The sequence below is a fragment of the Felis catus genome, chromosome C1 (assembly GCF_018350175.1).
Source record: "Felis catus isolate Fca126 chromosome C1, F.catus_Fca126_mat1.0, whole genome shotgun sequence".
Classification (NCBI taxonomy): domain Eukaryota; kingdom Metazoa; phylum Chordata; class Mammalia; order Carnivora; family Felidae; genus Felis; species Felis catus.
The window spans coordinates 30854010-30877809 of NC_058375.1; the positions used below are offsets into that span (position 1 = coordinate 30854010).

General features: G+C 39.3%; 1 protein-coding gene across 11 annotated transcripts in view; it reads right to left on the minus strand.

Annotated features, from left to right (window-relative positions):
- Window positions 1-23800, minus strand: part of TRIT1 (tRNA isopentenyltransferase 1) — a 58413-nt gene that overhangs the window by 31910 nt on the left and 2703 nt on the right. For 8 of the 11 annotated variants that reach the window (XM_006934596.5, XM_003989893.6, XM_006934595.5 and 5 more), the window contains exon 2: window positions 1392-1532. The exons of 1 other annotated variant lie outside the window; for it this stretch is intronic. In XM_006934596.5, coding sequence (XP_006934658.1) covers window positions 1392-1532 — 141 coding nt within the window. Of the gene's footprint in view, window positions 1-1391; window positions 1533-2931; window positions 3436-11329; window positions 11540-23800 lie in introns of those variants that run through there. 2 more of the 11 variants (XM_045035598.1, XM_045035599.1) reach the window with 2 other exon arrangements.

A 23800-nucleotide genomic window follows, 5' to 3' on the forward strand; every position in this document is an offset into this window, starting at 1 on the left:
CCATTTGTTTTAAAGTTTCATTAAGAATACACATATTTAACTCTGAAATCCATCTGCAATTTATGTCATATATAATGAGGTTGTGATTTTATTTTTTTCCAAAATAATTAGCTGTCCTAGAAATAATTATTTTTTTGATGTTTATTTTTGAGAGAGAGAGAGAGCGAGAGAGAGTGCATGTGCACAAGCAGGGGAAGGGCAGAGAGAGAGGGGGACAGAGGATCTGAACAGCAGAGAGCCAGATGCGGGGCTCCAACTCAAGAACTGTGAGATCGTGACCTAAACCAAAGTCAGACGCTTAACCAACTAGGTCACCTAGGCACCCCAAGTCCTGGGAATAATTATTAACTGCTGCTTTATTTTTCCACTGTTCTAAAATACCACCTTGATCATAAGCTAAGTATGTACATTGATTTGAATTTGTATTCTGAGTTTTCTCTATTCTGTGCCATAAGTCTGTCTAGTGTAAGTTCCATGCTATTATAATTATTATGAATTTTCATTACATTTTAATATCTAGCAGTCCAAATATATTTTTTAAAGTAATCTCTATGCCCAGCATAGGGCTTGATTGAACTTGTGACCCCCGAGATCAAGAGTCTCATGCTCTACCGGCTGAGCCTGCCAGGAGCCCCATCTGGCAGTCCAAATATTAAAGGCAGTCTGAACAGTTAAAATACAAGGGCAGTTCCCTTATACTAGTCTTTTCAAAAATGTATTGGTGTTAAAACTAATGTAACACTGTTACTAATGTTAACTAATGTTAACTATATTGGAATTAAAATTAAAAAAGTAAAAGATCACTGATCACAGAAAAAAAATTATTTTTAGAAAAAAAAAATTTATTGGTGTTTTGCAGTCCTCCCTCACCCAACAATCCCTATTAAATTCTAACTGTAACTCCATTATATTTATAAACTGATTTTGTAACCTCATTTAAAGGGTGGGAAACTGAAGCTCCGTGGAGTAAATGCTCTCTACCCAATAAAATCCACTTGGTCCAAAGAGGTAGTTCTGGGACTACAACACAGATTTTCTGGTTCCTAAATCAGTGTTCTTGCCACTAAAACAGCTTCTCAAATTTTAACATCCTATGAATCACCTGGGATTCTTGTTAAATGCAGATTCTGATTCAACAGGTCTGGAGTGAGGACCAAATTCAGCATTTCCAGTAAGTGCCCAAGGGATGCTAAATGTTGCAGTCTGAAGACAAGGTTCTGAGTAGCAAGGGCATTGTATCTTTCAATCCATATAGTTCAGATGGTGATGCTACCTATGGGTTGTTAGGTCTTGGGTGCCCCTGCTTAGAAGAAACTGTCACTGAAAAGAAAACTTTCTGGCTTGGGCTGCCTTGCACCCACAAGCCTAGCTGCTGTCTTTCCTAAGGATATCAGAGCAGTTGCCTTGTTCCTGAAGTCCACAACTGTGTAATTTGTCACAAGAGGATCCACAAAGCTGATCATGTGGTGCTGGCACATTCTCTGCTCTTGGGCAGAAACCTTGTTGGTGATGATGTCTAAGCCTTCATAAACCTAGGGGAAAGAAAATTAGCATGAGATAGTCACCTGCTTCCATAAAAGGCACATTTGAGGTAGGAATGGTGATCCGTACCTCCCTCCAGCCAAACACGTGACTGATGCAAAGCACCGGAATAGATGTACTCTAAGCATTTGTGTTCAGGGCATAGGGGACCCACCCAAGAAACCCAGGACAAAGGTAGCAGGAGAAAACAAAACACTGGCTTTCTTATCAAATAGTTGCAATTAGTTTAAACTTAAAGATAACAAGTGTATGTAAATCAGTGCTCAAGTGAGAACTAATTCTGCAAGATTAACTGGAAGTTCTTTAGGCCTGAACTTTAAGCATTTAAAAATGGGCAGGCTGTTTTATTTATTTTACTTATCATAAGTCTCCAGAAAGGTAACATTTTGCATTGCTCATAGTTCTACTTCAAATGCTTAGATATTTCTTGGATTAAAATGCTCTGAAACATAATTTTTAGGATTTGTATAGCATTGGCTCCATTTGTGAAGAAGTGGCCTATTTACAAAGATACATATAAAACACACACATACACACTTTGAAGTCAGAACCCCTAATACTGCTACACTCTAGTGGAAACATTGTGATCTAACCAAATTACTGCTTCAGGGGGCCAGCATATACAGTCTAAATACTCAAAGGCAATATCCTGCCTGTAAGCTCTTGATCTGCCAATTCAACTAAAAAGTTCAAATGTACTTTTTCTAAATGCAAGGTCTCGGAGAGCAGATCTGAAAATACTAGTTTGAAAATAGGGATGAATGCTTTGAGATTAAATGTTCTCTCTGTAATCACTGATTCTACAGGGAGCATTGAATGAACAAATAATAAGTTCCATAGAGCCCACAAAGATGTTAAAAGCATTTTTTATCTCACATTTCCCTTTACTTACATGGGTGTCGATTAAGTACAGCACAGTATAATGGTTAGGAGGAAGGACGCTGGCGCCAGGCTGCCTCAGATCAATTCCTAGCTCTGCCACTTACCAGCTATTTGTACCAGTGGAGTAGTCAGTTACTAACTTCTCTGTGCCTCAATCCCTCATCAGTAAAATGAGGATAATAATGTCTATCTCGTGGGGTTGTTGCATGGATTAAGTGAGTTAATACATGCAAAGCACTTAGTTTTTGCCTAACGCTGCAGATGCTATGAAGGGTTATTATATTACTACCTGTATTACAACAACTATCACAACAGAAGGATAATGGGAAATAAATTTAGTGTTATCATTTATCACTCTGAAGCCTCTTTGCTGGTAGCTACTGAGGTTTTTTACCCAACAGGGACAGAAGCTATCTTCAGATAAAATAAAATAAATAATTAGTAAAATAGCGCACATAAGACATATAAAGAGCCACCAGGAAAGAATCAGCTCTGCCTTTAACTCACTTAATCTGTGCCCGACAACAAACTTGCATTCTTACACCTGAGTACTGGTGGAATCTTAGATCACAGGGTGTTCTCTCTGTGTATCTTGAGCAAGACTTCCTTCTGATGTTACAAAGTGCTATAGGATATACCCTACACCGCAGTCTTCTGCACAAATTAAGAAGACTACAGGAGAAAAGGAGTTAACAATTGCGTGTTCCTCTCCCTCTTTTCCCACAAACTTTAGCTGGCTCTGTTGCATTCCAAATGACCCAATCAACGTGAAAGAACTCAAACAGCAACAACTTGATTTTGCCAGTGGAAGATTTCTGAACCCTGTAAGTGGATTCTCGTTTTTAACATTGAGATTAATGTTAAGGAAATTATCGCTGCAAATGCAAAATTACCATCCCCAACTTACAAAAAAACCAAAATGTAAATATCCCTACCAGCATGTTCTATCCGACATATAGATAAATTTGTAGATAAATTTTCATCCCCCCCCCCACACTTTTCTTTAAATTTTAAAGAGAAACCGAGCACAAGAGGGGAGAGGGGCAGAGGGAGAGAGAATCTTTAAGCAGGCTCCACGCTCAGCGCAGAGCCTGACACGGGGCTCAATCCCACAACCCTGGGATCGTGACCTGAGACAAAATCAAGAGGCAGCCACTCAACTGACTGAGCCACCTAGATACCCGGTAAATTGTCACTTTGAGTCTCGTCTTTAAGTGTATCTTCTAGAACTCCTTAAAATAGTAAGCTTAAACAAATAAACACATCAACATAAATCAAACAGAAGGTAACCCCAGAATGAGGCTCACCTTATTTTAAAGGAAGTAGACTACTACACTATTTATGGTATATGCAAATGCCAACAAATATCAGAAAGAAGTACTCATGGTTTAAGGAAAGACTTCTTGCTCACAGAGTTAAACTAAAAACTGTAATTCATACAAAAGTACTACATCTTGGTTACCAATGTGAATTGTCATCTTTGAGTGATTTGTCAACTTTTGTTTCCCATACCATCAGACTGAAAGAAACTGGGCATAAAGATATGGTGGTACTAAACAGGTATCTGATAATAAAAGGATTGTTAATGTTTAGGTATCATATGGCTTTATGGTTTTGTTGTTTTGTTTTGTTTTGTTAAAAAGGAGAAAATAAAAAAGGAGTCACTGGGGCGCCTGGGTGGCTCAGTTGGTTAAGTGTGCGACTCTCAGTTTGGGCTCAGATCATAATCTCGCAGTTTGTGGGTTTGAACCCACATCAGGAAAGAACAGAGCCAGTTTGGGATTCTCTATCTCTCCTGTCTCTAGGCCCCTCCCCAGCTTACTCCCTCTCTCAAAAAATAAATAAATAAATAAATAAATAAACTTAAAAAAAAAAAAAAAAGAAGTCTTTAACTTTGAGGTATACAGTATACTGAAGTACTTATGAATGGAAATATATATATATTTTAAAGACATGAAAGCTGATCCAAGGTTATATCTATAATGATGTTGCTTCACTCTTCCATTCTAATATGACTTCTTTTGACAGTTAGCGATGTGCTGTTAAAGTTGAGCTTACAAATGATTGTGCAACTTGTGATCACAGCTACTGTGTATTTTTTTCATTTTACCCCTGAATAAATTTTTAATAAGCAAGAAGGCAAGGGTAGATGAAGGGCATATGTAACGTACATCTATAGCTGCACTGCACGAGAGCAAGAATGACGCTGAAAAGACATTTGTTAATAATGACACAAGAATTACGATCACTGGGGTGCCTGGCTGGCTCAGTCATTACAGCATCTGATTCTTGATCTCGGGGTCGTGAGTTCGAGCCCCATATTGGATAGAGATTACTTTAGAAAAGAATTATGATCACTAAATGAAAGGGAGAACAATGATGCAAGTAAAATTTGCAGTAACATTCATAACATTAAAATTTTATTTTCTGTTTTTAACCATAGGACAAAAAAAAGAAAGTATATGACAACTGGGATCTACATCCCAATAATGGTGGAAAAGGGATAGACTAAATGAAACAAGATTGGCCAAGTGTTCCTAACTTACTGAAGCTAGGTGACAGACACACAGAAGTTCAACTGGTACTCATTCTATTTTTTTTATATGTTGGAAAACTTCCATAACAAAAAGTTCCTATAAAAAAATCTGGATGCACTTCATACACAGAGATAGCTATTGTCAAAAAACAAAAAATAACAAATGTTGGTGAAGATGTAGAGATATTAGAACCCCTGTGTACTGTTGGTGGGAATGTAAAATGGCATAGCTATGGATGGAAAACAGTACGGTGATTCATCAAAACATAAAAAATAGAGGGACACTGGCTGACTCAGTCTGTAGAGCATGTGACACTTGATCTCAAGGTTGTGAGTTCAAGCCTCACAGTGAGTGTAGATTACTTAAAAATAAAATCTTAAAAACAACACATAAAAAAATAGAATTACCATATTATCTAGCAACTCCACTTCTGGGTATGTACCCCAAAGAACTGAAAGCAGGGAGCTGAACAGGTATTTATACACCCATGTCTATAATAGCAGCATCACTCACTGAGGCCAAAAGGTAGAAGCAACCCAACAGTCCACCATGAATGAATGGATAAATAAAATGTGTTATTCCATTATTATTCAGCCCTAAAAGGGAAGGAAATTCTGACACATACTATAACATGGATGAACCTTAAAGATCTTATGATAAGTAAAAAAACTCAGTAACAAAAAGCCAAATATTGTATGATTCTACTTACATGATGTAACTAAACTAGTAAAAATTCAGAGGCAAAAAGTAGAATGGTGGTTGCCAGGTGCTGGGGCAGAGAAGAATGAAGAGTCCATATAAAACGGGTACAGGGGCACCTGGGTGGCTCAGTCAGTTGAGTGTCTCAGGGTTCACGGGTTCGAGCCTTGCATCGGGCTCTGTGCTGACAGCTCAGAGCCTGAAGCTTGCTTCCGATTCTGTGTCTCTCTCTCTCTCTGTCCCTCCCCCACTCATGCTCGCTCTCTCTCTCTCTCTCTCTCTCTCTCTCTCAAAAATAAATAAATGTTTTTTAAAAAATTTTTTTACTTAAAAAAAATGGGTACAGAATTTCATTGGGAAGATGAAAAAGATCTGGAGATAGAGTGTGAAGGTTGCAGAACAATGTGAATGTGCTTAATGCATGGTAAAATGGTACATTTTATGTCATGTATACTTTACCACAATAACAACGAAAGACTTGGATGACAGATTTTCAGCACAATGAGAAAACAGTGAATATCTGCAATGAAATGAAATTTTCAAACATTTGCTGAATTCTTCAATTCTTTTAAATATACACCCAGAAGTGGAATTGCTGGATCAAATCACAATTTTCAAAACTATTGAGAGGACTGGTAGCATTCTATTTCTTGAACTGAGTTGTGGTTACACAGGTATTTTCACTTTTTAAATTTTTTTATGTTTCATTTTTTTGAGAGAGAGAGAGAAAGAGAGAGCAAGCTGGGGCAACAGGGAGCAAGGCAGCAAACTCACGAACTGTGAGATCGTGACCTGAGCTGAAACCAAGAGTCGACACTTAACTGACTGAGCCACCCAGGCACCCCTACACAGGTATTTTCACTTTTTGTACACCTACGAATTATGCATTTAAGATTTTACTTTTAAGTAATCTCTACACCCAACAGGGGGCTTGAACGCATAATCCTGAGATAAAGAGTCACATGCTCCACCAACTGAGCCAGCCAGGTGCCCCATGAATGATGCATTTTAGGGCATACATTGCTTATCAATTAAAATCATACCACCCAGCCAAAAAGCAAAAACACAGCAACATTTTACACATATGCACTAAGGATAAATATCTAAACAAATTTAGAAACCAATCAATTTTGTAAACGTCACATTTGGTCCATACAGATATTTATATTGCAAATGCCCCAACTGGGCTTATTACCTGCCCACAAAACAACATTCTACCAGGGTAAGTCAGGTTTGTAGCTGATTGCTTTACATTCCACCTATTTTCCAGCTTCAATTATAGTTTCAGTGTGACTTCGCCTATAGAACAGGCAGCCCTGGGTGCTAAGAAGAGCTTAAAGGGTTTGTGTTATCTTTTAAAGGCAGTATGCCACTCGGTTCCATCTCCTACTCTCCCAGAAGACACCTGTGATCTGTGTACACAGAAATGACTGGATAAAATGCTTCTCTCTGCACAAATCAGATTCTGTCAATACTAAGGAGGCTCTGGCCTCTTTGTGAGGTCTGATAGCTGAAATATTCTGAAAAATCCCAGGTTTAACCTACTTAGCCAATTATCAACATAACTGACTTATCTCTGCAAACATTTACTGAGTCTATTATGTGCCAGGTAATCTGCAAGATGTTAGGCATGCAAAGAAGATTAAGAAAGGGTCCCTGTCCTCAAGGAGTCCAGGCTAGCAGAAACAGAGATACAGATAACTGTACTATAAAGACATACGTGATTTAAAGTTTCTAAGAGACATTAAAGTGTGACTGTACCATCTTCTTTAAATATCATAACCACCAAACATTTACTGTTCTAGGTATTTAACTGGATACTACAAGGAAATAAGAGCTCACACAGCAAAAAATTATCCCAACCCAAAATGTCAACAGTCCTGAAGTTGAGAAACCCTGGTCCAAAGAAATTTCACCATGGAGAAACTCCCCAAAATCCCTGGGTGGTTTTGGTTTAGGTCAGGATATCACGGTTTCATGGGTTTGAGCCCCTCATCAGGCTCTGTGCTGACAGCGTGGAGTCTGCTTGGGATTCTCTCTCTCTGTCTCTCTCTCTCTGCCCCTCCCACCCTTGTGTTATCTTTGTCTCTCTCAAAATAAATAATAAACATAAAAAAAAAATCTGAAGCACAGAGAGGTTGCATAGCTAGTAAGTAGTGGGGCTAGGACTTAAAATCCAGGCAACATGGCTCCAACCCTTTAGGGTTTTTATGCTGTAGGGTGGCCCTAATAAGTGTGTTAATCAGCAAGATCCTGGACACTGGGCAGATCGTGGAGCTCTGTCTGAGTTCAGGTTGGCTATGATGCCCCAACATAGCTGTTTATAAGCAAAATGAAAAGCTGCCCTCCTTGTTTGGTTTCTTCCTCATAAGTTATCTTCCCCCTTTTAACTTCATTTCCTTCCCAATCCAAATTAGATCCTGAAATCCTTCAATCCCTTTCCTGCCTCTATCACCAAAAGTTGATTTTCCTTTTTGATTAAAAGAATTTGAATTTGGGGCACCTGGGTGGCTCAGTCGGTTGAGCATCCGACTTCGGCTTAGGTCATGATCTCGCAGTTTGTGAGTTCGAGCCCCGCTTTGGGCTGTGTGCTGACCGCTCAGAGCCTGGAGCCTGCTTCAGATTCTGTGTCTCGCTCTCTCTCTGCCCCTCCCCTGCTCATGCTCTGCCTCTTTCTGTCTCAAAAATAAAGAAAACATTTAAAAAAATTTTTAAGATTTTGAATTTGATTATTCAAATGAAGAGATGTGGAAAAGTAGAGAAAAGGTCAAATCTCTTGCCTAACTTCCTTCCCTCCCTCCCTCTCTCTTTCTCTCTTTCTTAGTAAGCTTCACACCCAGCACGGAGCCCAATGTAGGGCTTGAACTCACAACCCTGAGATCAAGACATGAGCTGAAATCAAAAGTCAGACGCTTAACCACTGACTGAGCCACCCAGGCACCCTATTTAATTTTTCTTTCTTAATAAAAGGATAACTTCTTAAAAAACGTACACTTTAGGGGCGCCTGGGTGGCGCAGTCGGTTGAGCGTCCGACTTCAGCCAGGTCACGATCTCGCAGTCCGTGAGTTCGAGCCCCGCATCAGGCTCTGGGCTGATGGCTCGGAGCCTGGAGCCTGCTTCCGATTCTGTGTCTCCCTCTCTCTCTGCCCCTCCCCCGTTCATGCTCTGTCTCTCTCTGTCCCAAAAAAAAAAAAAAAAAAAAAAAAAAACGTACACTTTATTAAGAAAGAATGAATTAGCTGCAGGAACATGGCAGGCAACTACTCCTTTTAGCTTTGCTTGGCAGAAGTTCAACTGCAGACATGCTGACTAAATCAGACAGATTAATAAGATGCTCAGAAAGTGGGAGAACCTGTACCTGATATGTTCAGTCTAGTGAGAGGAGTGGTTTGGAATTTGTAGTGCAGATAGAGACTTTTGGTCCTCCCATGGCTATCTCTATTTAAGGGAAAAGGAACTACAATCATAATACAAGGCCATGCTTCTCAAACTGAGAGGTGCGTACATAATAAGTACACTATGCATTCTTCTTAAGCACCGGATCTTCCTAATTGGTAAAAAGAATGTAAAACATGAATTTTTACATCTAAATAAATGCAGACAGGGGCACCTGGGTGGCTCAGTAGATTGGGCATCGGAGTCTTGATTTCTTTGCCTCAGGTCATGATCTCGTGGTTCGTGACTTCAAGCCCCACATCGGGCTCCGTGCTGACAGTGCGAAGCCTGCTTGGGATTCTTTCTTTCTCTCTCTCTCTCTCTCTTTCTCTCTCTCTCTGCTCTTCCCCACTCGTCCCTCTCAATAAATAAATAAACAAACGTTTAAATAAGTAAATAGATAAATAAATGCAGACAGATCAGGGCAGAGAATGCAAAACTGGCATACTTTAAAGTTGAAGTATGAGAAACTCTGCAACGGAGAGCCTCTGCAGTGGCTGCTTAGAAGTCCACCTGCAAGCCCTGGCAAAGCACGGATGTAAGGAAATTCCGAGATCATCTACCCGGTCCGATCACCTGAAATTTTATACTTGAGAATACAGAGGCTCAGGGAGCTCCCCTGCATATATAATTGGCTGGCAATAGAGACGACTAAAGCCTAGATGCTCTGCCCATAACACAAGCTGTTTCTGCTGCCTCTCATGAGGAGTTTTTATTCCCATTTGACTCTAGTCTGTTTGCTTGACTGAAGTAATGAATTCCTACCAAGGTAAAATTAAATTCCAGAAACTGAGAAGACAGCTTCCATACACTGAACCCCTTCAAGGTTTTGAAGAGTAAATATGATAGAAAGCTGAAAATATAAACAAAGACGATGCCATGTGACCATAATGCTGGGACAGAAACAAAAGGGCTCTTTTGAGAAAATAAAATCAATAATAAAGCTCTTCTTGTGGCCAATTTTACAGCCTCCAGATTGGCCCACTTTTGACGGTTTCAGTGAGATTTTATTTTAAGATACCTGAGATAGAGCATATATTATTTGGAGGTCTGTATCTAAGTTAGGGAAAGCCAACAGTGTATGATGGAGCCAGAAGCATGGGTTCAAAGTCTGACTCCACTACCCAACTTCATTTCGCAGGATATTTAAGTATCTTAGTTTTCCCTGCCTCAAGTATCCTAGTGTATAAAATGGGAGTAATAATAATAATAGTACCTACAGTCCTCACTATGTTATTCTGGAGATTAGAGTTAATATAGATGAAATATTTAGAATAATGGCAGGCAAATGGTAATAAGCACTATAGAAGTGCTTGGCATTATCTATATTTAATTGATGGTGATTAAACAAGATTTTTCTTGGTGTTTCGAGGTGAGACCCCTGGCTAGGGTTTGAAAGAAGAGAACCACAAAATACCAGAGCTAAAAGGAGCTTTAGACACCATGACAGACAGGGGAGCCTGTGTGGCTCAGCTGGTTAAGTGTCCAACTCTATTTCAGCTCAGGTCATGATCTTGGGATTCATGGGGATCAAGCCTGGCTTCAGGGTCTGTGCTGACGGTGCAAAGCCTGCTTGGGATTCTCTCCCTCCCTCCCTCCCTCCCTCCCTCCCTCTCTCTCTCTCTCTCTCTCTCTCTCTGCCCCTCCTACACACAAGCATGCCCACTCTTTCTCTCAAAACAAATAAAAAATAAATAAAATAGACACTGACAGACACTGTATGACCCACAAAGCCTAAAATATTTACTAACTGGACCTTAACAGAAAGTCTGCCCACTCCTGATCTGATCTAATCAGTCCCCCCTCACTAATATAGCCAAAGAGGAAACTAAAGCCCAGAGAGGGCAGTATCTTGTCCCAGGTTATAAGTACAGCAAGTTAGTGGCAAAGCTGAGACTAAAACCCAGTTTTCTCAGTAAATAAAACTGCCTGCTAGGCTAAACAAGCTAAATGAAGACCTCAGAGTAAAGACAGACTATAAATTAGGAAACATTTGCCTATTAGGCAAATCATCTAAATCTAATTCTAATCAATACACACTTTCTGAATACTATAAGCCTGAGCATCAATGTTTTTTAATGCTACCCAGGTGATTACAATGTGCACCTGGGAGTGAGAACCACCGTTACAAGTTATGATGCTAGGCACTAGCAAGATGTAAACCAAAAAAAAAAAAAAAAAAAAAGGAAAGTAAGGAAACTGGGTAGTGGGGTAGCTAACCAAAAGTACCCACCTGGACAACACAGAATCCCATATTCCATCTGTAATTATGCATGTAGGGGAGTGCAAGCAAAGAGCAACAGGCATGCTGAAGGCAAGGAGGCCTGAGTATACCTTCATTTATACCAGAGCATCAACAATACTTTTTGTTCACATCTGTAAGTTCCAACAGTTCAATACATTATAAATCTATTATAACATTCTCATTTTTTTTTTTAAAGTAGACTCGGGGCACCTGGGTGGCTCAATCAGTTAAGCGTGTGACTTCAGCTCAGGTCATGGTCTCACTGTTCATGAGTTGGAGCCCCGTACTGGGCTCTGTGCTGACAGCTCAGAGTCTGGAGCCTGCTTCGGATTCTGTGTCTCCCTCTCTCTCTCTCTGCCCCTCCCTGGTTCACGCTCTGCCTCTCTCTCTCTCTCTCTCTCTCTCTCTCAAAAATAAATAAACATTTTTAAAAGTTTTTAAATCTTTAAGAAAAAATAATAAAGTAGGCTCTATGCGCAACATGGGACTTGAACTCATGACCCAGAGAGCAAGAGTCCATGTTCTACTGACTGAGCTAGCCGGATGCCCCTATAACATTCTTTTTCTAAAAGAATGTTAAAAGTAACATGTACTCACAAAAAGTATGAGAACATACAAACCTAAAACATTTATTATGACCCCCAAAAAATCATACAAGTCAAAAGACAAATGACCAACTGAAAGAAATACTTCCAATACATGAGACTGCGTAAAGGATTCAAACTTACAATACACAAAAAACTCTTACAAAGCAATAAACACATAAATGAAAACCATTATATAGAAGTGGGCATAACAAGTATGAGCAAGGAATTAAAACAAGCAATACACAAATGACCAATGCACCCTTGAAAAGACAATTAACCAAAGAAATGAAATCAAAATGAAATTCATTTGTTTACCAAACTATAATAATGAAAAGATAGGTAATACACAGAATTGCAAGGGTGAACAAAAATAGACATACCACTGATACAAACTTTCTTCAAACCAAAAGTCTGGCAATATGTATCAAAATGTAATGTGTGCCAACCAGCAACAAAAAGACAACCAACCCAATTTAAAAATGAACACAAGGGGTGCGTGGGTGGCTCAGTCAGCTGAGTGTCCTACTTCAGCTCAGCTCACGATCTCAGGGTTCGTGGGTTCAAGCCCCACATCCGGCTCTGTGCTGACAGCTCAGAGCCTAGAGCCTGCTTGGGATTCTGTGTCTCTCTCTCTCTGCCCCTCCCCCACTCATACTCTGTCTCTCTCATCTCAAAAATAAACATTAAAAAAAAAAAAAAAAAGAACACAAGACCTAAATAGATATTTTTTCCAAAGAAGATATTACACAAATGGCCACTAAGAAAATGTAAATCAAAACTCTTAAAGTGATACCACTTTCACACCCACTAGGATGCTATAATTTTTTTTTTTTTTAAGGAAAATTTTATTAAAAAGGAAAAGGGTGCCTGGATGGCTCAATCGTTTGAGCGTCCAACTCCTGATTTTGGCTAGGTCATGATTTCACCGTCATGAGACTAAGCCCCATGTTGAGCTCAGCATGGAGTGCAAAGCCTGCTTAGGATTCTCTCTCTGCCTCTCCCCGGCTTGTGCCCTTTCTGTCTTAAAATAAACAAAACTAAAAAAATAATAAAAGTTAAAAATAATTTTTAAAAGGAAAAATAACAAGTATTGGAGACAAGGTAGAGAAATTGATACCCTTACACACTGCTGGTGGGAATGTAAAATAATATTGCCATTGTGTAAAACAGTTTGGCAATTCCTCAAAAAGGTAGACATAGAATTACCATGACCCAGCAATTCTACTCCTAGGTATTACCCAAAAATAACTAAGAACAGATAATCAAACAAATACATGTACATATACATACAAGTTCACAGTAGCACTATTCATAATAGCCTAAGGTACTAATGCCCATCAATAGATGGGACAAATTGTGATCTATACATACAAAGGAAAATTATTCAACCATAAAAAGGAACAAATTACCAATACATGCTAACAGATTATATGATTGCATTTATATGAAATATCCGGAATAGGTAAAATCTATAGGGACAGAAAGCAGACAAGTATTTGCCAGGAGCTGGGAGGGAAGGGAAAATGGGCAAGTAACTGCTTAATGGGTATGGGGTTTTCTTTTGGGGTGGTGGAAATATTTTGGAACTAGACAGAGGGTATGGTTGTACACCACTGTGAATATACCAAATGACACTGAATCGTTCACTTTAAAGATATGATTTTTTAAGTAATCTATACACCCAACATGGGGCTCGAACTCACAACCCTGAGATCAAGAGTCACATGCTCTACTGACTGAGCCAGCCAGATGCCCCAGAATCATTCACTTTAAAATGGCTGATGCTGGGCACCTGTGTGGTTCAGATGTTTAAACGTCTGACTCTTGATTTTGGCCCAGGTCATGATTTCACGGTTCATGAGATCGAGCCCCACATCCGGCTCTGCACTGACAGAGCAGAGCCTACTTGAGATTCTCTTTCTCCCACTCTCTCTGCCCCTCTCCCATGTGTGTGCTCTCTCCCGCAAAATAAATAAACTTTAAAAAACAAAAAACAATTTAAAATGTCTGACATCATATGAATTTTACCTCAATGAGAAAAATAATATAACCTCTAATAACCTCAGAAAATTGGGAGGAAAAAAGAGGTAATGTTTACATCTTACCCAGTATTCCCATTCTAGGAATTATCCTGAAAAAGGAATCACACAGTCCAAAAAGATGTATGTGTGAAGATGTTCATCTCAGCATCATTTATTATAGCAAAAAACAACCCTTTAAATGTCCTTCAGTAGAAACCTCATTAATTATGATACATCTATAAAACAGACTTACACAGATGGGGTGCCTCGGTGGCTCAGTCGCTTAAGCACCTGACTCTTGATTTCGGTTTAGGTCATGATCTCATGGTTTATGAGATCGAGCCCCGCATTGGGCTCCGAGCTGAAAGCGTGAAGCCTGCTTGAGATTCTCTCTCTCCCTCTCTCTCTGCCCCTCCTGTGCTTGTGCTCTCTCTCTCTCTCAAAATAAAATAAATAAATTAATTAATTAATTTAAAAAAAAATAGACTACCCGGAGATTAAAAACAACCAAGTAGGAAGTTGGAAGGCTTACGCTATCCAATTTCAAGACTTATTATAAAGCCACTGTAATCAAGACAATGCAATATTGGCAAAAGAAGAGACACATAGATGAATGGAACAGAACACAGCCCAGAAATAGGCCCGCACAAATATAAACTGGCTTTTGACAGAAGTACAAAGGCAATTTAATGGAGAAAGGATAGCCTTTCAAAATCAGTGCTGGCACAACTGGATGTCCATAATATCATACCTTATACAAAAATTTATTCAGAACAGCTCACAAACCTACATGTAAAATGCAAAACTATACAATTTTTCTTTAAATAATACTTCTCTTAATAAATGGTGAGGGGCGCCTGGGTGGCTCAGTTGGTAAAGCTTCTGACTTTGGCTCAGGCCACGATCTCGCGGTTCGTGAGTTCAAGTCCTGCGTCCGGCTCTGTGCTGACAGCTCCAGCCATGCCAGAGCCTGCTTCAGATTCTGTGTATCCCTCTCTCTCTGCCCCTTCCCCACGCTCTTTCACTAGCTCTCGCTCTCTCAAAAATAAATGAAACATTTAAAGCTTTTTTTAAAAATGGCAAGAAAGTCTGCATGACCTTGGGGTTGCCAATGAGTGTTTAGGGCAGGAAACCAAAGACACAATCCATAAAAGAAAAAAACATTGGACTTCGTGAAAATTTAAAACCTTTGTTCTGTCAAAGACACTGTGAAGAAAATGAAAAACAAATAAGCCACAGAGCAGGAGAAAATACTGGCAAATAACAAATCTAATAAAGAATTTGTACCCAGGATATACAAAGAACTCTTAAAAGTCAAGAATAAGACAAACACATCCACCAAAAAATCTGACAAACACTTCAAAGACACACAGATGGCAAATAAGCATATGAAAAGATGCTCAACATCATTAGCCTTTAGGGAAATGTAAATTGACCACCCTGAGATACCAGTACATACCTATTAGAATTGCTAAAATTAAAAAAAAAAAAAAAAAAAAAAAAGACAATACCAAATCCTGGGGAGGATACAGAGGAACAGAAATTCTCATTCACTGCTGGTAGGAATGCAAAATGGCACAGCCATTTTGGAAAATCCTTTAAGGGTTTCCTATAAAGTTAAACCATCGGCACATGAATGTTTATAACAGCTTTCTTTATAAGTGCTAAAAACTGGAAATTCAGATGTCCTCTCTTAGGTGAATGGGCATACTATGGTACATCCATACAATGGAATGACACTTAGCAATAAAGAGTAATGGACTTGGGAGATTTAAAAGGTACTTTTTGCTAGGTGAAAAAGCCAGACCCCAAAGGCTGCATATTGTATGATTCCATGTACATTACATTCCAGAAAAGGCAAAAAACAAGGGGATGGAAAACAGACCAGTGGTTGTTGGAAGGTGGGGTAGGTAGAAGAGCTGACTACAAAGAGACCATACAAGAAAATTTTTAGAGTGATGGAACTGTTTAGTACGGTACTGTGATGGTGGAAACCTGACTCTGCATTTGTCAAAACCCATAAAACTGTACTCAACAAAGAATGCACTTTACTGTATGCAATTTAAAAAAACAAAACAAGAAAACAACTTCTGGGGAACCCAGGATAGAATGCAGACTGCAATAAATGAATCTACCTGTGTTACAAATGCACAGCATTACCTCACTGAAGGGCAGTGGAGGGGGAAAAAAAGGAGCTTACCTAAAAAACTGTGTATAACATTATGACTAGATACTATAGGCTAAAATGAACAAAAAGAACTGTACACAAACATTATACCTAATTGGTAAATTGTTGGGGCGGCTGGGTGGCTCAGTCGGTTGGGGCATCTGACTTTGGCTCAGGTCGTGATCTCACAGTTTGTGAGTTCGAGCCCCGCATGGGGCTCTGTCCTGTGGGACTTTGTCCTGAAAGCTCGAGCCTGGAGCCTGCTTCAGATTCTGTGTCTCCCTCTCTCTCTCTGCCCCTCCCCCAGTCATGCTCTATCTCTCTCTCTCAAAAATAAATAAACATTAAAAATTTTTTTAATTGGTAAGTTTGTTTCTTACATAAGTAACTACTGAAACTACTTTACAGGTTGCATAAATAAATAAATATATTATAGCCAATGAGAAGCCAAATTTCTTACTCTCTGAGAAAGAGAACACAAATAGAGAACATTGGAATGGATCCTGTGGTGCCAGGGTAGAGTCAGAGATATTTGTATAAACACATGTTTATTTTCATATATATGTAGATAGATACAGACATAAACATAGATATTTGTGTATACAAGGATTAGTGTACATAAGCATGTTTCCTAGCTTTTTCCACCAAAGAGACAAGAAACAATGATATCCCAATAGCAACAAACACATTTTTTTTTTATTAAAAAAATTTTTAATGTTTATTTTTAAGAGAGAGAGAGACAGTGGGAGAGGGGCAGAGAGAGAGACACACATACACACACACAGGATCTGAAGCAAACTCCAGGCTCTGAGCTGTCAGCACAGAGCCTGACCGAAAGGCTTGAACTCACGAACCCGTGAGATCATGACCTGAGCCGAAGTTGGACGCCTAACCAACTGAACCACCCAGGAGCCCCAGATTTTGGTTTCTAAATACCATTTACACAAAAAAACAAACAAAACAAAAGAAAAACATTCACCAATAAAAGGAATCAGGGCTCCTTGGGAAAATGGCTGATTCTAGGGCTGGGGCAAGACAAACATAGGCTGGGAGCGTCTTGCGGTGCCAGAAAGGAAGTACTAAACAAACATGGAGGCGTGCCAAAGGACACAGAGTCATACGAAAGAGCGCTCAATAACCAAAGTTGGAATAATCTGAGCAACAAAACAACACTGTATTGGATTATAACCCAAAGAATAAAATAAATATCCATACTATACAAGTAAATGATGTAAATAAGTGAGGAAAAAGGACAAATCATTCCACAAAAATTACAATTCATAAAAGTAGAAGGAATGAAGTAAATTATCATAGTAACTGCAGCAGGAATGATCCACTGACAAATCCTTAAATTAGTGAGTGAAACTTTAAGGAAAAACAGGACATCTGAATTGTCTCAAAGTATCTCCTCTAAAATATTTATTGATTATTGTGGTGCTTTTAACATACATCCACACATTCTTGGATATTCCTCCCTTCAGGAGGTAGAGCTTAAATCCCCTCCCCTTCAATGTGGGCCGGACTTAGCAAGTCATTTCTAACAAATGGGGCTTCATAGTGGCAAAACCTGGCAGGTGCAACCCAAACCAAACAATCAAGGTTAACGTTAACAGCACCAGAAATAAGTCATGTTGACATCATACCCTGATATGATGTAATGAGAAGGGTATGCTTTCCCCAAATCTGTAATGCCAGTGTAATCATGAGAAACCCAAATTAAGAAACATTCTACAAAATAGCTGATAAGTACCCTTCAACAGTTTTGAAGTCATAGACTGGAAGAGTCTGAGAAACTGTCACAGATTGGAGGAACCTAAACAGACACGAAAACTAAATGCAATGTGGGACCCTAGATGGGATCCTGAAACAGAATAAGGACATTAGTAGATACCTAGTGAGAACCAAGTAAGGTCTACAGTTAACAGTACCGTACCTATGTCAATTTCTTAGTGTTGGCAAATGTACCATGATGATGCAAGATGTTAATTTTAGGAGAAGATAGGTAAAGGGTATACAAGAACTCTCTCTACTATCTTTGAAACTCTTGTGTAAATCTATAATTACTTCAAAATTTAACAACCAATAAAGTAAACAGGGTTTCTTAACCTCAGTACAATATATTACTATTTTGGGCCAAATAAATCTTTGTTGTGAGGAGCTGTTTTATGCAAAGTAGGATGTTTGGCAGCATTCCTGGTCTCTACCCAATATATGTCAGGGACCAACCTCCCCAGTTGTTACAACCAAAAATGTTTCCAGAAATTGCAAATGTCCCCTGGGGGGGGGGGCAAAATGATCCCATATTGAGACCACTGATGTACAGTTGTGTAACATTAACACATAAAGTTATCCATAACATACTGCTAAGACTGGGGGGAGAGCAGGACACAGAAGAATAGCAAATGTATGAGTCAATTTATGTAGAAACATACACACATAAATGGAACCTTCAGGACATTATGCTAAATGAAACAAGCCAGTCACAAAAGAGACAAATATTATATGATTCCATTTATATGAGGTATGTAAGAGCAGTCAAAATCATAGACATAGAACGTGAAATGGTGGTTACCAAGGGCTAGGAGGAAAGAGGAATGGAGAGGTATTGTTTAACGAGTACAGAGTTTCAGTTTTACAAGACAAAAAGTTATGGAGATAGATGGTGTGATTATGGTGACACAGCATTATGACCGTACTTAATACCATTAAGCTGTACAGTTAAAAATGGTTAAGATGAAGGTATCTGGCTGGGTCAGTTGGCCGAGAATGTGACTTTTAATCTCCAGGTCGTGAGTTCAAAAGCCCAATCAATGTTGGCCGTAGAAGTTCTTTTAGTTTAAAAAAAAAAAAAAAAAAAAGGTTAAGGTGGTAAATTTTATGTGTATGTTACCACAGTAAAATTGGGAATAAAAACAAAAAAACACATAAGCACATTTGCAAAAATACACAAATGTCTAAAGGATGTGCACCAGCATTTTAAAATGTTGAACCTTTGATGCCAAGACTATGGTGACACTTCCTTTGTACTTTTCTGTTATTTGGATTTTTTTTTCAAAAACCAAATCCTATTGATTGTCTCTAAAATGTCGAAATGGTTACTTCTCCCCAGCCACAGACCAACTCCAGCCCCTCTCACCCAGGCTAATGCAACCAAATCCTAAGCTGTTTATCACTCTCTAACCCACTCTCCATCAGAGTTACCCTATGTAACAGATTCGCTATCACTTCCGAATTTAAAACGCCACGCCTCCTGGCATTCCTTTCAAGGGCCTCTGCAACTTGTTCACAGGCTCCTGTATTTTTAGTTTTACCTCTTACTACTGTTCCTCAAGTATCCTCCATGCCAGATAATTCCTGGTCATTCCTTGAAAACATACCATACACTTTTATTCTTCCTTTACTTTGCTCATGCTGTTCTTTTGTCAGGAATAGTCTTCCTCCTCTGTCTGATAAAACGTATACAGTGGGTACAGGGGAAAAGAATGGAATGCAGGATGAATGGACAAATAAGTAAGAAGACGTGGGGGAAAAATATAGAATAGCACAGAGACAGAGTTCAAGAAAGGAATTTTCTGGATGGGTGAGATAATGATAGTGCCTACCTGATAAGGCTGTGATGAGACTAAGTGAGATAATACATGTCAAACTTTTAGAACAGTACCTGGCATACAGACTATTATTGCTTACTACATTGCTGCTATTATTATTATGACTGTTCATGGTGTAGTGGTATGAGCCTGAACTCTGGATGCCACAATGAGGAAGCAGCAGTGGTGAACCTGTAGCTCCGAACCAGGGCTCCAAAGGTAAGCAAGGCGGCAAAGAGGACCCCAGTCTGATTCAAGTTTATCTAAAGAATTCAAACTACACAAGAAACCAAAACCAATTTAGTTAAGACACATACAAGTAGATACGAATCACATACGTGAATTCTTACATACCCCAAGTAACTTTTACCCCTAGAACATACTACATTCCTTTTGAAGAAGAGCTATTTCAACACCCTGCCCCAGGCCCTGAAGCCTCAGGGCAGCACCTCACCCTCACAAATCTGAACCTGCAAGTCCCATTTGTGCCCTCCCACGATTTCTCATTTGGCCAGTAGTGTGACTTCTCTTTCCTTACAAAACATCGAAGGTTTGATTCCAAAGTTCTTCCCATCGCTGCAAAAAGGTGAACATACAGTATATGAACAACCCACCAAGCTGAATACTTTAGCCAAAGGAAAACTACATTCAGTCACAGTGGAGGTGAATCAAGGAATCTAGAGACGCAGACAGATTTTTGGGAGGAGGCAAAACTTTTGAGACTTCCTTCTTAGCTTCTTGTCATGCTCAGTTGTTTTTTTTTTTAATGCTTATTTATTTTGAGAGCAAGAAGGAGCGTACAAGTGGGGGAGGGGCAAAGGGAGAGGGAGAGAGAATCCCAAGCAGGCTCAGCACAGAGCACGACATGGGGTTTGATCCCACAGACTGTGAGATCATGGCCGGAGCTGAAATCAAGAGTCAGATGCTCAACCAACTGAGCCACCCAGGCACCCCCAGCCTCAGTCTTTTTTTTTTTTTTTTTTTTTTTTTTTCTTAAAAGATTGCCTCTGTTCAGTTGTGGCAAGCAGCCTCCAGACAGCCCCCATCTCTCCTGGTTAACAGGTTTTTGTGGCTTTTATATCGTGTCCTACTAAGCCACCGTGATTCACACTCCCTTCTCTCCTTTCATATCCCTCTCCCATGCATCCCTGATCTCCCTTGAGCACTATCAGACAAACAGTCCTTTGGTTTAAAAAAAAAAAAAAAAAAAATACTGCTCCTAAATTATGTCCCGAAGCAGACAAAAAGAACCCAGACTCCACATCTATTAGATGACACATAGGCTGCTCACTAGTCAGACTGCCAAAAATCATTTGCTTCTGCTCTTGTAGGTTTAGACAAACATAAAGGGAACAGTGCTCCTATGTATGACTACTGCTTCTCCACAGGACTTGAAGAACTAAGGCATTAGGGATACTTCCTCTCTATAAACCCAAATAGAACACTTTGTGTATTTATCTCGTGGCATATAGTTGGCAGTCTGTATTTCCAGGCAGTCATTGTACATCTTTTGGCAAGTGCCTTCATGTTTCTCAGTACAATGTTTCATCCAGTCACTGAAGGCAATGCATTGTACCTTGAATTTACATGCCAAGAAAAAGACTCAGTCTGAAAAGAAGACCTTCAGTATCATCTTCCTGCAATATATTAGACACTACAGAGGAGTTAGAAGACCCAGATCCAATTCCCAGGTGTACCAGTGTCTTGCAGCGTGATCTCTAGTGTGTTCTTTAATCTTCTGTGCCTCAGTTTTTCCATCCTGGAAAGCAGGGATTGTATTACCTGACCCTCCTTAAATTTAGACTCTTACTGCTGACTAACAATATTTATGTTTCTATGATTTGTGAAACCGGCACTTGGAAAACTCAGGAAATTAAGCACAAATGTTGTTTCTCACTATAATCACACCTGCCAGGCAGAAATCCAAAGTAGAGCCCAGCAGGAGTCCCTAAGCAAGTAATCCCTCAGAGAGGGTTTCTGACTTCCCACTCAACAAATCGAGTGCATGAGAATGGGAAGCAAGAAGCCAGGCAGGACCTTCACATGCTACATGGCTACAGAAGCAAGTCATTATCTGTTGGGCTCCAGGACAATATTATCACCCTAGATATACTACCCTAAACATTCCATTGTGGTTTTCCCTTGAAGAAGCTACCTCGATATACTTACTCAATGTTCACAAAAAAACAATCACTTTCCCTGGATGGGAAATGCCCCAATAGGGGTTGCCTTGGGATCACCCTACAGTTAAGGCAGAACAAAAGGATAACGAAACAAGTATGAGGTGCTAGACAAGTTAAGATTTAAGACAGTGTTTTACAATCCTTTTTGAATTATTAGTATACTTGTGAAATATGAAATTCTGGACATCATTCCAAAAGTGATTATTAAAAAGCAAATATTTGTTTTTTAAAAGATCAACTTGGAAGCCTGAAAGAACTTTCTAGTTATCACACTTTCCATTTGGTCATCCTTTGGTCTGTGTGGCTGTACAACAAAGTTTACAGCTCCGACTAGGCTCTCCACAAGGCCAAGTTTCTCCTTTGTTTCAGTAAACATTCTCTGCCTTTAGTATCATTAAATTATTGACATTAAATTATACCTCTTAGTTGCAGCAAGTTTTATCCCCATAGGCAATGCCTCATGTGGCCACCACTCGGCTCAACACTCCATTTGACAGACATCACTATGAATTCACACTATGATTCACAATATGAATCCTCAAATACATTTTATATCCTGATCAAAATGTAGCACACTCCTGTGAAAGAAGAGTGGCGTACAAGTTAAGAAATACTCTCTAATGACTGAACACCACAGCTCCTGCCTCATCTAAAGGGGATGGCTTTGTGTGGATAAGGCAGTAGACGTGGAAAGTAAACACCTATGTTCAACTCCAGGTTTGCTACTTACTGCCAGACCTTACTGCAAGGCCTGTTGTCTTACCTGTGAAATGACAATGATATTTACCTTACGAGGTAAGGTAGAATAAAAAGCATATGTAAGTATTTTATAAACAAATCTGCTATGCAAATTTAAGTTGTTATTATCATTCTGCCTGTGTACTTATTTGAAATTGAAAATGCTCTTTCAAGGAGCTGGTAATCCAACATTAAGAACGTCCTTTTGTACACCTGAAACTAATGTGCCATTGCGTATCAACTATACTTCAATTCTTTCTTTAAATGTCATTTTTGTTCACACACTTATAAAAATTCTCAGTCAACCTCAAGTCACTAAAAAGCACCATCTCCCTCCACTGGATAAAAAAGCAAGTGAAACACGTAACAGGGGCATGGTAAGCAAAGGTAGAATGAAGAACTGCATATAACCCCATAAATGGGGCAGAGATACTTTATATCATTATTTGGACTGAAAAGTAAAATCAAAGGTCAAAGTTCTCCAATGGGAATCAAGAGGAAATGATACAAATATCCACAGTACAATCAAAACTAAACACAACCTATAGCCAGTTCAGGAGGCTCAATAATCTTCAAAGTGTTTTCATACATTAATTAATCCTTGTGGTGTCCCTAGGACAAAAGAAATGTAATTCCCATGCTCTAGCTACTTATATAACCACACGAAAAATCTGAATGGATCAAGATGTGCCATTTTAATACGGCAAGTCAACAAATACTTCATCAAATATTAAGGGTCTACCGTATCATCAGCACTATATGAGGCTCATTGTCCCATACACATGACCTGTTTTACAGTCAACAAAACCTCTAGCAACCTCAACCTTACGGCACACAGCTATGAGTAGAGAAAGATTTCTGAGAAATGGGTAATAACTATTAAAGAGCTACATACAACACTCATTGCCAGAACCCACTAACTTACTTAAAAATAAATGTAAAATTAAGGGGCGCCTGGGTGGCTCAGTCAGTTAAGCGTCTGACTTTGGTTCAGGTCATGATATCTCACGGTTTTTGAGTTTGAGCCTCGCGTCCAGCCAGCTCTGTGCTGAGAGCTGGAACCTGCTTCAGATTCTGTGTCTCCCTCTCTCTCTGCCCTTCCCCCGCTTGCATTCTGTCTCTCTCCCTCTTTCAAAAATAAACAAACATTAAAAAAAATTATTTTAAATAAATGTA